This window comes from Hipposideros armiger, unplaced genomic scaffold, assembly GCF_001890085.2.
Source record: "Hipposideros armiger isolate ML-2016 unplaced genomic scaffold, ASM189008v1 scaffold_729, whole genome shotgun sequence".
Taxonomy (NCBI): Eukaryota; Metazoa; Chordata; class Mammalia; order Chiroptera; family Hipposideridae; genus Hipposideros; species Hipposideros armiger.
This window is the reverse complement of record NW_017732079.1, coordinates 339185-353545: the sequence shown is the minus strand read 5'-3', so window position 1 is coordinate 353545 and position 14361 is coordinate 339185. Positions and strand designations below refer to the sequence as shown.

General features: G+C 51.2%; 3 protein-coding genes across 9 annotated transcripts in view; 1 reads left to right on the top strand and 2 right to left on the bottom strand.

The window, feature by feature from the left end:
* Positions 1 to 2002: 2002 nt before the first annotated feature.
* Positions 2003 to 6694, top strand: CREB3L4 (cAMP responsive element binding protein 3 like 4). Of its 7 annotated transcripts, XM_019627275.1 has the most exons (12): positions 2003 to 2245; positions 2467 to 2544; positions 2682 to 2856; positions 3097 to 3343; positions 3498 to 3619; positions 4935 to 5006; positions 5122 to 5217; positions 5331 to 5437; positions 5545 to 5613; positions 5713 to 5797; positions 5968 to 6064; positions 6217 to 6694. In XM_019627275.1, exons 3-12 carry the CDS (start codon positions 2683 to 2685, stop codon positions 6405 to 6407), a joined length of 1260 nt encoding a protein of 419 aa, XP_019482820.1. In that variant the 5' UTR covers positions 2003 to 2245; positions 2467 to 2544; position 2682; the 3' UTR covers positions 6408 to 6694. The 7 variants fall into 7 exon arrangements, with proteins under 7 accessions (XP_019482820.1, XP_019482821.1, XP_019482823.1 ...); XM_019627276.1 differs by lacking the exon at positions 2467 to 2544; XM_019627278.1 differs by having other exon boundaries at positions 2003 to 2544; positions 2682 to 2790.
* A 97-nt stretch (positions 6695 to 6791) lies between these two features.
* Positions 6792 to 8930, bottom strand: JTB (jumping translocation breakpoint). Its single transcript, XM_019627281.1, has 5 exons — positions 8512 to 8930; positions 8309 to 8346; positions 8017 to 8099; positions 7507 to 7586; positions 6792 to 7107 (listed from the first exon to the last, which is right to left on the bottom strand). Exons 1-5 carry the CDS (start codon positions 8589 to 8591, stop codon positions 6951 to 6953), a joined length of 438 nt encoding a protein of 145 aa, XP_019482826.1. The 5' UTR covers positions 8592 to 8930; the 3' UTR covers positions 6792 to 6950.
* A 2980-nt stretch (positions 8931 to 11910) lies between these two features.
* RAB13 (RAB13, member RAS oncogene family) overlaps positions 11911 to 14361 on the bottom strand; it is a 4162-nt gene continuing 1711 nt past the window's right edge. The window contains exons 2-8 of the mRNA XM_019627299.1: positions 14142 to 14173; positions 13441 to 13608; positions 13120 to 13197; positions 12948 to 13037; positions 12763 to 12828; positions 12611 to 12664; positions 11911 to 12448 (exon numbers count right to left, since the gene is read on the bottom strand). Coding sequence (XP_019482844.1) covers positions 12374 to 12448; positions 12611 to 12664; positions 12763 to 12828; positions 12948 to 13037; positions 13120 to 13197; positions 13441 to 13608; positions 14142 to 14173 — 563 coding nt within the window. The 3' untranslated portion in view covers positions 11911 to 12373. The remainder of the gene's footprint in view (positions 12449 to 12610; positions 12665 to 12762; positions 12829 to 12947; positions 13038 to 13119; positions 13198 to 13440; positions 13609 to 14141; positions 14174 to 14361) is intronic.

Below are 14361 nucleotides of genomic sequence, written 5' to 3'. Positions count from 1 at the left end.
GTAGTCTAGGAAAAAGGAATCATATAGGACTCTTAAGATCAGGATGTAAGTGAAATGGGGTACAGGTGTCCCATCATTTAATAATAATTATCATTGCTATTCTAATCTCTTAATTAAAAGATAAAAATTACTGTTAGAGGCAACTCCAGATTACTTAAGGCAATATACTGTGTGCTATGGTTTGTCTGTGACAAATTATGCTTTCTGTCTGTGACAGATTATCGATAATCAGTAACATTAACAAAATCATGGACTGGGAGCCAGGACACCTGGGTACTACTAGTCCCAACTCTACCTTAATTTGGTGTGTGATCTTAGGCAAGCCATGTTCCTCTTCAGAGCTTGATAAGTTGGGTAAAAGAGGGAAGTTAGACTAGCAGATGATGCCAAAAGTTCCTTCCAGTTCTAACATTAATGAAAGCTGACTATATTTTCCACTTAATCATCTCTGCACGTGCAGCCTGAAGGAAACCCTTTGAAACCTTTCTTGCTCTAGGACAAATCTAATCAAGGACAGCTCTCCTTTCCTTAGAGCTCTGCATCCATCTACCAAGCCTGCTTTGTCTTTTCATTACTTGAGCAAGATGCAGGGAAATGAGCAGGAAAGACAGAGTTGGGAAATTTGAGAAAACTCCAGCAAGGTAGCTTAGTATAGTGCAGCGGTTCTCAACCTTTCACAGGGGTCGCCTGAGACCATCGGAAAACACATATTTTCGATGGTCTTAGGAACCGAGACACCGCTCCTCTATCCATCTCCAGGCCCACATGCAGATATGCCCACATACGAATACCCGGTGACCCCTGTGAAAGGGTCGTTCGACCCCCAAAGGGGTCGCGACCCACAGGTTGAGAACCGCTGGTATAATGCAAAGGATATGGGCTGAGGCATCTAAATCTTTGTTCAGCTTACAAAGTAACCTTGAGAAAGTTACTTAACTTCTCTCTCCCAGCGGTGAATTTCTGTGACAATTATGAGTAACATGAAAATGCCTGAACATGTAATAGTTACTCAGTAAACATTAGATCCTGTTCCTGTCATTACCCTCAGCCCATTCAAATTTTCAGGAGGCTACCAGTTTGAATTCCAGATCTACACCCCAACCTTTCTTGCTTTATTCACCCAGCTCCCCTTTATCTGAAGTACAATTGGGGAGGCAGGCAGGTGAAAATCATACCTGTATCAGTTTCGCTCCATTATTTTTTTTAAAGTGAATTCCTGGGTCATCAGTCACTAAGACCAAGGCAAAAAAAAAAAAAAATCCTGAGTTTTGATATTGCTACATTCTAGTCACGAAGCTGTGTCTCCTCATAGGTAAAATTAGTAAAATATTACCTGGCCTGTCTACCTCAGAACTGTTGTGGGTTAAATGAGAGAACAATGTTCATGAAAACATTTTGTAAAGTATTCAAATGCAGGACATATACTGTTGTTGGTAATTTTACGCAAACGACAAGACAAATTCCCACACCACATCCCAATGAATTTTAACGTTGTGTAGTTTTCCAGACCCTCGTCCCTGCGTTAGTTAACAGTCCTGCGAGTGTGTGTGACTGCTGTTCTTCATTAGTAGCATAATGCACAGATTACGAATTTGTACACCCCGCGATTGCGCGATTTTCCGCAAACTGAGTCAAAGCTCTGTCACTTAACTTGGATCAACAGATTATTTACTCCCTGCCATAACCTGGGCTTCCGAGTCACGTGGCAAGCGAAACCAAGCCGCTATCCACACTCTCGGAAACTTTCCCCCTTCCTACAAGTCATCTTCTGGCTCTTACCCACGGTTTGGTCCCGCGGGACCCAATCCCCGCAGGACAAATAAATGCTCCGGCCCCATTGGCCCCACTCCCTCTCCGACAGCCTATTCTGACCCGTTACGGCGGAGGGAGGCCTCGAGAGGGTAATTCCATTGGCTCAATGCCCTGCCCATCAAAACCTCTACGTCTTCAGCTTCCAATCAGACGCCAGTGTTGGCAGAGCGCGACGGGTGCGGCGGTGAGGTTGGGGGTGGGGGGGTGCCTCGGTAAATCTTGGGCAATCCTGTTGACTTTTTCCTTTGTTTTCAATCCTGTGGTGGTCTCCCTCTTATAAAACCGATGGCCGGAGAACAGGCACTCAAGCGTCCTGTGCTCCAGTCACAGCCATCTCTATCTTTCCTTGAGGAGACACCAAACCCTCGGGAAGATGTGCTATCGCTAGGAGAAACTGAGGCAGAAAGGGCGAGGCTGTCTATGTTTTCCTCAGGTCTGGTTTGTGGACGCTCAGCCTCTTTATCCCCTGCTCCCAGAGTCAGCACCCCTACCGTGGCTCCCGGCTAGGTGCAACCCACTTTCCTAGTGTCAGGCTGGGGGCGGGGTTTGGCTGGGCAGGTCCAGGATGCGAGATCCTGGAGAGAAGAAAAGGTGTACTGTTTGGGGCAGTCAGCAGGCTAGACTGGCTTGGCAGGGCTGGGCTCTTCGGAACAGGTAATACCCCGGGGGCCTGTTCATCTGAACGACAGAGATAAGGCCCGAGGCGAAATCTCCGAAATCTTCGGGTGACAGGTGAGGGGGCTGCGCAGGTGAGGAAGGGGGATAATGGAAGAGGGAGGGAGAGGAACCCAGAAGCTGTGTGTATGTGTTGCAGGGGGAGCCATCATTCTCCTGCAACTCTCCCCCCACACACACATGCCTCCCCACAGGATGGATTTCAGAACCCCTGACCTGCTGGATGTGTGGCTGGAGCCCCCAGATGATGCCTTCTCAACAGGATCCTTCCTGGAGCTGGGACTCCACTGTCCACCTTCAGAGGTCCCAGTAACTAGGCTACAAGAACAGGGGCTGCAAGCCTGGGAGGCCAGTGGGGGCCATGGCTATGTGAGTGACAAATGGAAGTGAGGGTGGGTTGAGACACAACTCTGTGACAAGAAGCCCAAGAGGCTTCGGCCCACACTTGGAGAGAGTCTGAAGACAGTGCTACAATAGACATAAACTGTAACTATCCCCATGTCCAAGCACTGGAGGTACTGAAATTGAAGCATGAAGGATCTAGGTTTGATGTCAGGAAGGACTTCCAGAATTCTTCCCTGTACATATATATACCCTCTTCTAATGCAGGGCCTTCAAGAGAGTGAGCCTGAAGATTTCCCGAAGCTTTTCATTGATCCCAATGAAGTGTATTGCTCAGAAGCATCTCCTGGCAGTGACAGTGGAATCTCCGAGGACCCTGGTCACCCAGACAGTCCGTCTGCCTCCAAGGCACCCAGTTCCCCTGCCCTCTATGAGGTTGTCTATGAGGCGGGGGCCCTGGACAGGATGCAGGGCGAAGCTGGGCCAGCTGTAGGGCTCATCTCCATCCAGCTAGGTCAGTAGTGTCCTGTGGGAAGGGGACAGTGACCCTTCAGATCCTGCCCTAGCCCTGGGGTTAGGAGGGTTTCTCCAACCTGGGCCACTCCCCAGGCCCTGCTGCCAGCAGGGTGTACCCGCCAGCTCTTCTCCCAGCCACGTGTCTCCCTCAGATCAGTGGAGCCCACCACTTACGGTGCCCAATGCCTGCATGGTCAGCGAGCTGCCCCTTGACGTCCATGCCCACATCGTGCCCAGAGCAGGCGCTGTAAACCCAGTGCCTCCTTCAACCCTGGTGAGTCTCGGGGTTGGCTGGATCCAGTCCTCCCTGACACACACATGCGCACCCACACAGATGGGGTAAGGGAGGGAAAACCGGTGCTACACTCTGTCTTTGCCTAAGTGCGTGGCATTGGGCCTGAAGGCCAGGGAGACGTGGGCAGTAAAAGAGCAGGAAAGGACAAGGGAGACAAGCCCTTGGGGGTAAGGTGGTGATGACTCAATTTAGGAGGTCGGGTGAGGGCGAAGCCTGGACTTGGTGTGGTTTGCTCAGCCAGGGCTATGGATTGTCTCAGCCTTGGGTCAGGATGCAGAAATGGGACAGACCACCAGGGAATCCAACTGGTTACTGGGCACAGGGTGTCAGAGAAGCAACTGCAACTATCTTCCCACTGGAACCATTGTCCAGCAGGCACCCTCTGCCTGGGGCAGCTGGGAACATATCACATGTTCCCAAGGCTGGCTGGGCTGGTTCCTCCAGTGAGAGTGAGGAGGGGGCCTTGCCTCTATCCTGGAAGGATCTCCTTGTGTGCAGGGAACAGGTTCTAGGCTCGCTGCCAATCTGTGGTTGAAGCTGGGACCAGAAGCCGAGCCAAGCATCTCAGAATCTTGGGCTGAGGGACCTTAAAAAGTCTGATGCTTCTAAACTTGAGTGTACATTGAACACACTGGAGAATTTATGGGTTTATTTTTAAAATAAAACCCGCAAGGCCTCATTCTCAGAGATTTTGATTAGGTGGTTTGGGAGGGACACCCCTCTAACAGTGCCACCAAATGGTCACAGGGCAAAAAGGGAGACCAGGAAGAGACAGAGGCAGAAGAAATGGTTCAGGGAACAAAAGCAAAAGCAAAAGCAAATTCCTCTTAAGTCACAAGGTGAAGCATACATCTTTCAAAAGCGACTAGGAGTTAGAAAGGGAAGTCGCTCAGTTGATGGGCCCACATGAACCAGACACCATCCACCCTCCTCCCCACATCCTTTGTTATGAGAAGTTGGTCAGTCTGGTTGTCCTTAGGGGGTTGAGAAGGGACAGAGCTTTAGTCTGCAAGGTGGGGCTCAGACCCTAGGGGAGAGCGGCTGGTGCCCCAGGAACTCCCTGTGGTCTGGATAACACACTGCCCAACGCAAGTTAATGGCTAACAGGGAATGACTTCCCTGTTCTAAGAAGACGCAAACCCTACCTTAGTGAGTTCCTCCATGTCCTCTTCAAATACCCCTAAGGTCTGGGGAGGTGTGGATCAGGACAGGCCCTCCCTCGCTTGCTCTGAGTGCTAAGGTCCAGAGTCCATGGACAAAGGCTGACCAAACCCCCTCCTCTCTCCCTTCTCAGCCTCAGAAGGTTGCCCTGGGCATGATCCAGAGCCTGCCTGGATTAAGGTCCTCGCCCTCACCTCGTTTCATGGTTAGTTATCTCTCAGTGCAAATGGGAAACACTCTCTAGAAGGCATGCAGGGTGAGAGGCCTGGGGTGCCGGAAATGGGATGACCCTCTCGCCACTCTAATCTCCTGTCCCCCAGCAGCTGCCCTTTCAAGCCTTGTTCCTGACAGATGAGGAGAAGCGTCTGCTAGGGCAGGAGGGGGTTTCCCTGCCCTCTCACCTGCCCCTCACCAAGGTAACATGCTTCCCCAGAGGGTATTCCAACCCAGTGGCCCCACCATGGCCTCTGAGGAGCCAGGATTGCAGGGGAGGTTAAGGGCCTGGGACTGACGCACCCTGGGCCCCCAGGCAGAGGAGAGGGTCCTCAAGAAGGTCAGGAGGAAAATCCGGAACAAGCAGTCAGCTCAGGACAGTCGGCGGCGGAAGAAAGAGTACATCGATGGACTGGAGAGCAGGTGCGTTTGGACTCACGTTCCTGGGTCCAGGTGGGCCAGGTTGGGCCCCCTTCCTTAGCAGGCTCACAAGATGGCAGAACCCTGTCCCACCTTTCCACACTCCCTAGGGTGGCTGCCTGTTCTGCACAGAACCAGGAACTACAGGAAAAAGTCCAGGAGCTGGAGAGGCACAACGTGTGAGTGAAAGCATCGTGCGCGCTGCGGGAGGGCTGGGCACCCAGGCACCCGCCTGGGCCCTGGTTCCCAGGTCTAACCCAGCCTCCCTCCTGTCCCAGCTCCTTGGTGACTCAGCTCCGCCAGCTGCAGATGGTCATCACTCAGACCTCCAACAAAGCTGCCCAGACCAGCACGTGTGTTCTGGTACCGTCAGCCTAGTCCCGTCTCCTCCACCTCCACCATCCGCTGCCACGTCCATCCCGATACCCATAGTTCCCAAGCCATACAGACCTTCCCGTCCGATGACCCCAGCTGCTCTCTGCTCCCTTTCCTTTCTGTCCCCACAGCCCAAGTGTCTTCTTGCTTCCTCCCAGATCCTCCTTTTTTCCCTGGCTCTCATCATCCTGCCCAGTTTGAGCCCCTTTCAAGGTCTAACAGAAGCAGGGTCTGAGGATTACCAGCCTCACGGAGGTGAGGGGCAGGGCAGGGGAAGCCTGTTAACCTGGTGAGCAAGTAAGGGTCTGTTCCCCAGGGCCCGCAAGGGGTGGGAGGGCCAGCCGCTGCTGTCTAGGACCCCCCACCTAAGGGAGCACTCTACCACTGTCTTTCCCTTCACCCCACAGTGATTTCCAGAAATATCCTGACTCACAACGAGATGACAGATCGGGAGACCCCAGTGGTAGAGTCCAGACTGGGGGGGCCACCGGGGGCCAACGGTGCAAATGGCTCAACAAGGACACTGCTTGAGAAGATGGGAGGGCAGACAGGCCCCAGCAGGCACGTCAGAACTGTGCTGCGTGCAGATGAGATGTGAAGCTCTGACAGGGGCTGGAACACCTCCTGGGCCACCACCCATCACATGAGGGATCCTGGGCTTCCTACTCAGGGGTCGAAGCAACACCGGGATGCTCTACATGTCTGTACCTTGAGGCCCAGTCTGTCTGTTTGAGAGGGCACCTCAAATACTTTTATGTATCTGGGACTTTATTTCTTCTCTGGAGATAGGATTGAGGGGAAACAGAAGTTTTTGCTGAAAAATAAACTTTTGTTGCTGAAATCACATCCCAGAAGTTTCAAATAAATAGAAGAAGAAGGGGAAAACAGGTACTTAATAAACTGAGTCCAAAAGCCACCACTCTCTTTCCCTCTCTGTCCCCATGACTTCCTGCCCCAAACCAAATTACAGTAGGGAAGGAAATGATTTCGTTCTTTTTATTCTGCTCATTAATGATCTAGACGAGGAAGATGGGAGCAAGAGGTGCCACCACAAGGTTCCCCAAAACCAGGGGCACAAGTCAGTCCATTCCACTTTCTCTGTCTGAGGTAGGGTCTTTAAGACCCATATAAAACGGTAGAACTATATGGACTCGATTTGCTTCCGGACCTTTTCCAGAGCCTTTCTGTCCAGCTGTCGCTGACGAATGATGACAAGGCAAGCGAAGACCACGGCCACACCCACGACAGCCCCTTCAAATTTCCAGAATGAGTATTGTTCCATCAGAGCTGAGCGACAGCTGCGGGGGGCAGGAAGAAACAGTTATCTCCAGGGATGGCCAGACAGCCTCTCCTTCCAATCTCCTAACCAAGATACATCCCAGGGGGAAAGAGGAAACCAGACTCAGTCTTCTAATGTGTTTACAGTGCATAAATCCCATTCAAATATATCACTTAACTTATTTTCTGGTGAGAGAAGCAGAGCTGGTATTAACCAGTTTTACTGATGAGAACATATGGCCAATAATATAGCGCTGAGGAGTAGAGGTGGGACTAGGGGGTTGAAGTAATTTGGCTCCAAATTCCTTCCTCTTTCCAATATGCCATGCTACCTCCAAGAGGAAGAGGTGGGACTGTTTACCTAAGGTCATAGGAGCAAAGGTGACCTAAGAGGTTTCAAGAAGACACACAGCACTTGCCTTTTGAACTCGTTCCTCTTAGATAAGCTGCATGTGATTTTCTCCACATAGCCTGTGGAGCCACACTCAGGGGTGGTTTTCTGCCAGGAGGAAAGGACCAAAGCACATTGTCAGGAAGGAGAAGCAGAAAGGCTGCCATTCAGAACGGGCAGGTGCCCAAGTGCGTGGGCTCAGAGCTGTCAGGCAACAGAACTAATGGAGAGTTCTGATGGGGACGCCGCATGACTAGGATATGTGCTCGAAAGAATACTTCAGGGGGAGTGGTCTAGGAGAGGCGGGGACAGGCTCCAGAGCCTATCGGATTAAAAATGAACAGGACGTGGGTATTAGATGAAGGCTGCCATGAACTTGGAAAGGAAAGGGCACATTTTCAGGGGTAAGACAAGTTCCGATCTGGACATATACAGAGCCTGCCAGGAAAAAGATGGCAAGACAGTGCAAAGGCGCACTTGGTCAGACGTAGGGACTGATGCGATGTGAGAAAAAAAGGGAGAGGAAGCAGATACTCACAGCCTGAAAGTTAGAACACGGGGCACACTCTTCTGCCACCACAAACTCTTCCACCAGCCAGCACTGCAAATTCGTGGTGCTCACTAAAAGGGGAGAGAAATGGCAGCCCCAGACCTCACTCAGGAAAATAGTTCTCCCCAAGGTTCTGCCCATCCAACTTCCCAGCACAACTGAATGCCCGCGTTCCACGTCATTCCGCCCTTTGCCACCTGTGCTGCTGACATATGGCAGGACGTCAGCACGAAACAAAACAAAAACTACGGGGGCGTCGGGCTCCCATACCGTCACCCACCTGACAGCTTCTCCTCTTGCACCGGAGCCTCCGCTTGGCTGCAGTGGTGAGGGGGAAAGGGGGGGGGGCCAAAAATCAGAAGCCAGAAAACACGGCACCCGTCGACCCGCGGGGGTCGAGGGGCACGATCTCCCTCATCCCCGGGGGCGGGGGCTGTCCGGTCCTCCGTCCCCTCCTTTTCCCTGCCCTCATCCCCGTCTTACCAGAGCTTTAAGGCGAAAGCGCAGAGCAACCAGAGGTGGCGGCCCTGGGGGAGGCCACGCCTCTCCGCGCCCGCAGGCATGGGGTGCTCGGTGTCGCACCAGTCGGGACAGAGGGGCTTGCTTGACTGGCCTCGTGCCTCCGTCGGAGCGCAGAGGCGGCGCTTCCTCTGCAGCCGTCCGGGAGGTTCTAGGTCAGGCTGCGAAATGCTGGGGTTGCCTCAGGTCAAAGGCTCTATTGGGAAGTACCCATGGCCACGGCGAGAAAAGCCAATACTTTTGTTGGCTACGGCCGTGAGTTCCCTTGTGCCGGCCCGCGGGTCTTCGGGGAAGGCTCTACCGCCCTAGCACCCCCTCACCTCCGCTTCCGCCCCCGGCGCGGCCATCTTGCCCCGCGGAGGCTCCTGGGCGTGGGGCCCGGCTGCCCGGCCCGGTTTTCCAGCCCGGCGGGTCCGCGGAGGCGCAGGCGCGCGCGTTGCCTGCTGGGTCTTGTAGTCTTTCGGGGTTGGCGGCGCGGCGCGCTGCTCCCCGGGAATCGGCTCTCGCTGCGTCTGTACAGCGAGATGCGGCCCGTTGGCCCGGTGCCCCGTTGTGTTATGGTCCTGGTAGTCTTTTGCGGGAAAGGAGGAAATGGCGGCGGTGGAGCTGTGTTCTCGGTTCGTTGTCCCTGAGCTTGTCGCCTTTTTTGCCCCTCGGGGCTAGGTGAGCAGCGAGACGTAAAAAGGAACCACACGTCGCCCTTTTAGGACTTCGCTCCTTCCTTAAAACCTTGGGATTTATCATTAAGCTTCAGCCTTTCCGTCCTATTCCCCATTTCATCCTCCCCGTCCCGGATGGTCCAGGGGAGAAGCTGGGTTGGCGATCCAGGGACTTGCTCCTTCCTCCAGAGGCAGGAATACCCGACCCCCCCGGTGAATGTGAAGCCTTTCCCTGTCTCTGGGCCCCCCCACTCAGCTCTACTCAGATGTCACCTTCTCTCACGTTAATTGCTAAATTACTCCCCAGAGCTGGTCCTTGAATGACCGCCTCAATCGCTCTCACCTCTCTTGTTCCTACGTCATGAAATAATCCTTAATGCAACGAGGAGAACATGAGATTTGAAGTCCCAACAAGTGTTGAGCCTCGGTTTACGGGCTTATGAGCCACGTGACTTAAGGACGTTCTCTGGCTCTCCGTGTTCCGTGTAAAATGGAAATGCTAATGTGCTTTTTTTTTTTTTTTAGGGATTTGTTGGTCGAGATGCAAGTGAAATGTGTACGAAACCATTTATTCTCCTCTAATTATTTTGCCTCACCTCTTAAACTTTTTGAATCCAAAATTTAGCCCATTTTTGATCCTCGTCAGTAATCCTATACCCCATATTTTTTAACTCTGCTCCACGTCTTCGCCCCCCCCCCCCCTCACCCCCGTCCCGCTCTCCCCCCTCAAGTCTTTCTAGCCTAAAGACTACAGCTGCTACCCTCCCCCACAGCCCTAAGGGCCAGAGCGCTTTGGAATTACCAGTATATCTGATGCTACTTCCCATAAATTCTGTCTTCCCATCAGACTTAAAGCTGGCTGTTTAAGAGCAGGAAATATCAGGTTGGAAAGATCACTGGGTGAGAGTTGAAAAAAAGAAAAAAACCTGGTGAAGGCTGAGCTTTAATTTTGCTTGGAACTGCTTTTCCTTCATTCGTGTGTGTGTGTGTGTGTGTGTGTGTGTGTGTGTCAATAGTTGTATGTTACAGAAAGTAGGGTGTGGGTTTTTTCCCAGTAGTTTTTAACTATAGTGAAAGTTTTGGTACACCTGAAACTAAGAATAAAAAATATATATTAAACACTCACAAACGCTCAATGAAAATGAGAGTTCAACAGAAGACTTCGGTCGAATTGACCAGTGAGAAGCCAACCAAAACAGTGCTCTAAATAGGAAAGACGTGGTCGTGCTCCATTTCCACTGTCACTGCTGATTTTAGGAGCCTTGTTTCTCCCCAGACTACTGAAGCAGCCTCCTAATTCACCCCAATACCAGTGCTGTCCAATAGGATGTTCTGTGATGTTTTTAGTGTTCTATAGCTGCTCTATCCAGTACAGAAGCCATGAGCCACACATGACCAGTGAGCTCTAGAAATGTGGTTCACGTGACTGCAAAATGGAGTTTTCCTAATCAAATTAAAAAAAAAAAGTTTAGGCTGAAATCTAGTATTCTGTCACTCCCTGCCTCATGACAAGCTGTGAAATCTTGTAAGATCGCATGTCCAGCAGCCGTACCAAGCAATAGGGTCTCTAGGCTGAAGCTGAATTTTAAAATATCTTCCCTGGGGTATGATGAACATGTCAGTCAGTCTTCCTGGGATTCACAAAAGGCAAATCTGTCCTTATCTCTCAAGCAAATTAAACTTACTGGGCAGGTGACTACAGAGCCTGTAAACATAAGCCACAGATGAGGACATTACCCCATGGAAGCTTGGATACTTAATACGCTTATCAAATAGTTTTCCACATTTATCAAATTAATATCCAAGTTTTTCTCCCAGCACGGTCAGACTTCTTTCTGAGCTATGTCTTTCCCAACAGAAAAGGCAGCACGAAAAAAGGCTTTGCTATGACTCCAGGGTGGTGCCATTTACTTCCACACTGCAGGCTCTGGGATTTCTGAAATATCTGGCATATCATATCCATGAATAAAACTTCTAACAGAATCTTGTCTGAACCAATCTGACATTTTCATTATCCTGACGAAACATCACGTCTATAAAATCATTTCACTGTTCAGAAAGTATTGTGTAAGATGGAGAGGGCTGTGGCCTGAGTTTTTTGGTGGTGGTTCTTTTGCATGCCACTACTTTTGCTTCTTTCTAATTCAGTAGTTAGGGGCTGTTTCTGTTAAAATGTGCTTGTCCCTTGTGTAAGTACCACCCAAAGGTGATGTTAACTTGACCACTGTGCTTGGCAAATAGTAGATGCTCAATAAATATGAATAAATGAGCCTCTTCTGTGTCTCATAATAATGCCTATGATAATGCCCATCAGCTGCAGAATCAAAGATGCTTGGGAAAATCACTGGGGAGCAATACTAGGTTCTGTGATGGCCCTGAGGCTAAGGGCTGTCACTCCCCTGGGGAGGCCCCAAAAGAGTACTCCTTAAAAAAAAAAAGTCCTTCTGGAATGTCCTGGGCAAGGCTCTGCCCAGTGAGCCTCTGAACCCCATAATGGAAAAAGTATGTCCCCACTCTAGATTCAGAGAGTCTGTTCCTTGCTGTTTACCTCATCAATTAAGCCTGGGAAGAGAGAGCTGTTTGACTAGTCCTGGCATCTCAGGAACCCAGCCAGCTTCAGGCAGCCCAACCACCATAGAGGCAGGAATTAGGTTTGTGAGTAGAGAGCGACTCCAACATTGATGAAAGTCACCCAAACCAGGGACACTTGTGCAAATGGTGGCCTTTAATACTGAGAAAGACCATACAGTGACAGGATAGGACCAAACGTTCAGAGAGTGGTGCTGAGCCAGCCCCTCACAGGACCCTAAAACCTGATCCCGGAACAGAATCAATCATTTCTTTACAATTATGGTTGCCCTGGAAACCCAGGGAAGGTCTGAGGCCCAGGGCCATCTAGCCTTTCTTCCTTCCTCACTCTCTTCCAACTTCCTCCTCACCTTCTTTCACTTCCTCAATTCTCTCCCTTTTGGCTTCTTCTCTCTCTATTCTACCTCCTTTTGTTCTTTTCCTCTTTCCTTGCGCTTCCTTTTGTTCTCCATTTTCTCCCCATTCTTTCACTAGGTACCCATCTCTAGCCTCCAAGCCCCACCTGCTAGCCCGGCCCCTCAGCCACGCCCCTCTCAGGCTCAGCCTCCAGGCTTAGGGTCGGGAGGCAAGAAAGGTCCTCAGCCCAGGGAGCACTTGGTGTTCTTCTTGTCACACGTTTTCAGGTCAGTGGTGGAGGGCTTGCTGCTGTTCCCCTATAGGCACAAGGGCACAGGGGTCAGGGTGACAATGGCTGGCTGTGATCTGAGGCTATAAAGAAGGGGACCCATCCTCATGAGGTGTCTTAGCACTGGACCCCTCTCAATCCCCCGCCCCCCCAACACACACACACACACAGCCCAGCAGAACCAACTCACTGATCTCCGGTTTCCTGACTTAAGCAAGATATCCCGGGCCAGGGAACTGAAAGCCTAACGGGGAAAGGAGGGTGGTCAGAACAGACTGGAGAGAGGGATAGTCTGCCTTCCGATGCGCCATCTCTTTGGGGGTGGGGGTGGGGGTGCCTCACCTCATCCACATTCATACTGGATTTGGCACTGGTCTCGAAAAATCGGATGCCGTGCTCCCGAGCCAACTGGAGGGGGGACGTGGGAAGAAGAATTGGATAAAGGGCAGCAGCCACGTCCTCCGCCATCCGACCTCATGGTGGCCCTCCCAGCCCAGTTCTAGAACACTGCCCAGGCTGGCCCTTACCTTATTGGCCTGCTCCTTCTGTACCTTCCTCTTGGCCTCCATGTCACACTTGTTCCCCAGGAGGAGGCGCTCCACCCCAGCAGAGGCATTCTGGGAGCAAAAGGGGAAGACCAGTAAAGTGGGGTCCTGCTCATCTTCACAATCCCCGTCATCCTCCAGGCTCTGCCCTTACCTCTTTGATGCTCTTCATCCAGTTCTGAATATTCTCAAAGGATTTCTCATCTGTGATGTCGTACACTAGGATAATGCCCTGAGGGATGGCAGAGTTTACAGTGGAGCCTTGGACCGTCTTCCCCTGTAGGCTTCCCACTGCCCTCTAAGTGACCCTGCAAGTTTTATCCTCGAGTCAAACCCCTAGGCCATGTGGGGTCCTCTGCAACCCACACTGTGCACACCCCCATTTGTCCCTGCCCCAACCCTGCCTCTCGGTACTCATAAACCTACATTTTATTGCCTCATGCCCTCATCCCTTGGCCAGACCCACACTTCGTACCATGGCTCCACGGTAATAGGCAGTAGTTATCGTCTTGAATCGCTCTTGGCCAGCTGTGTCCCTGAGAAGGTGCAATATTTCATGGGGTAGGATAGAGGGAAGGGCTCTCCAAAGACACTCCTCCCACTGCCCAACCCCGCCAGCTAAGAGTTCAGCTTTTGCAACATGCTAGAGCTGAAAGGAACAGGGTCAGGAAACAGTAAAGTGGGAAAGGGATGCAACAGTTGGGCTGATACGGGAGATGGTCGAGGCCTAAGAAACAAGGTCTCCGGTTTAGTCATTGGACGCTTACTCCATGCCAAGCACTGTGTGTGTGTGTGTGTGTGTGTGTGTGTGTGTGTGTGTGTGTCATTTCATATGTATGTGTCATTTTGTGGAATCTTCATTCTACTATTGTGAAACATGTTTTATTGTCCGTATTTTACAAATGACAAAACAGATTTTGGGAGGCTAAACAACTAATGAAGGTCATTCCATAACAGCTAGAACCTGAACCAGTCTGTTCTTATCGATGGCTTCCTCATGCCTCCAGGAAGCCTGGTAGCAGCTAAACACCTTCAGGCGTTCCAGCTTCCTTTCTACACCTGCTTTCTGGGCTCTCCGTAATTTAGAGAGAGCACTAGCTTTACAGTCCAAGTCTTAATTCTGCGACTTGCTATTTAACTGTTCAGAGCCTGTTTGCACATTGCAGCTCAACAGACATTTATGGTCAAGTTCAAAGAGTGCTCTGGAGCTGGGAGAGGCAAGAGTGACCAAAAAAGCTGAGAAAACAGTTGAGCGAGCAGGAAGAGAGATGGAAGGACATCTGAGTGAGGTGACAGAAATGACTAGAAGTGCTGGAAGGAGCAGTGGGGAATAGGAGAGAAAGGAGGTGAAGTCGAAGGAAGAGTTGTAGGAGGTAGACCAGAAAGTCTGGTTAGG

Bases quoted from the DNA above. Each gene is read 5' to 3' on its own strand.
- CREB3L4 (XM_019627276.1), top strand. From the start codon at position 2,683: ATGGATTTCAGAACCCCTGACCTGCTGGATGTGTGGCTGGAGCCCCCA. The intron at 2,857-3,096 runs GTGAGTGACAAA...CTTCTAATGCAG, and splicing joins CCAGTGGGGGCCATGGCTAT to GGCCTTCAAGAGAGTGAGCC. The intron at 3,620-4,934 runs GTGAGTCTCGGG...CTCCCTTCTCAG, and splicing joins CAGTGCCTCCTTCAACCCTG to CCTCAGAAGGTTGCCCTGGG.
- JTB (XM_019627281.1), bottom strand. From the start codon at position 8,591: ATGCCTGCGGGCGCGGAGAGGCGTGGCCTCCCCCAGGGCCGCCACCTC. The intron at 7,587-8,016 runs GTGAGTATCTGC...TCCTCCTGGCAG, and splicing joins CGTGTTCTAACTTTCAGGCT to AAAACCACCCCTGAGTGTGG. The intron at 7,108-7,506 runs GCAAGTGCTGTG...TGCCCCCCGCAG, and splicing joins AAGAGGAACGAGTTCAAAAG to CTGTCGCTCAGCTCTGATGG.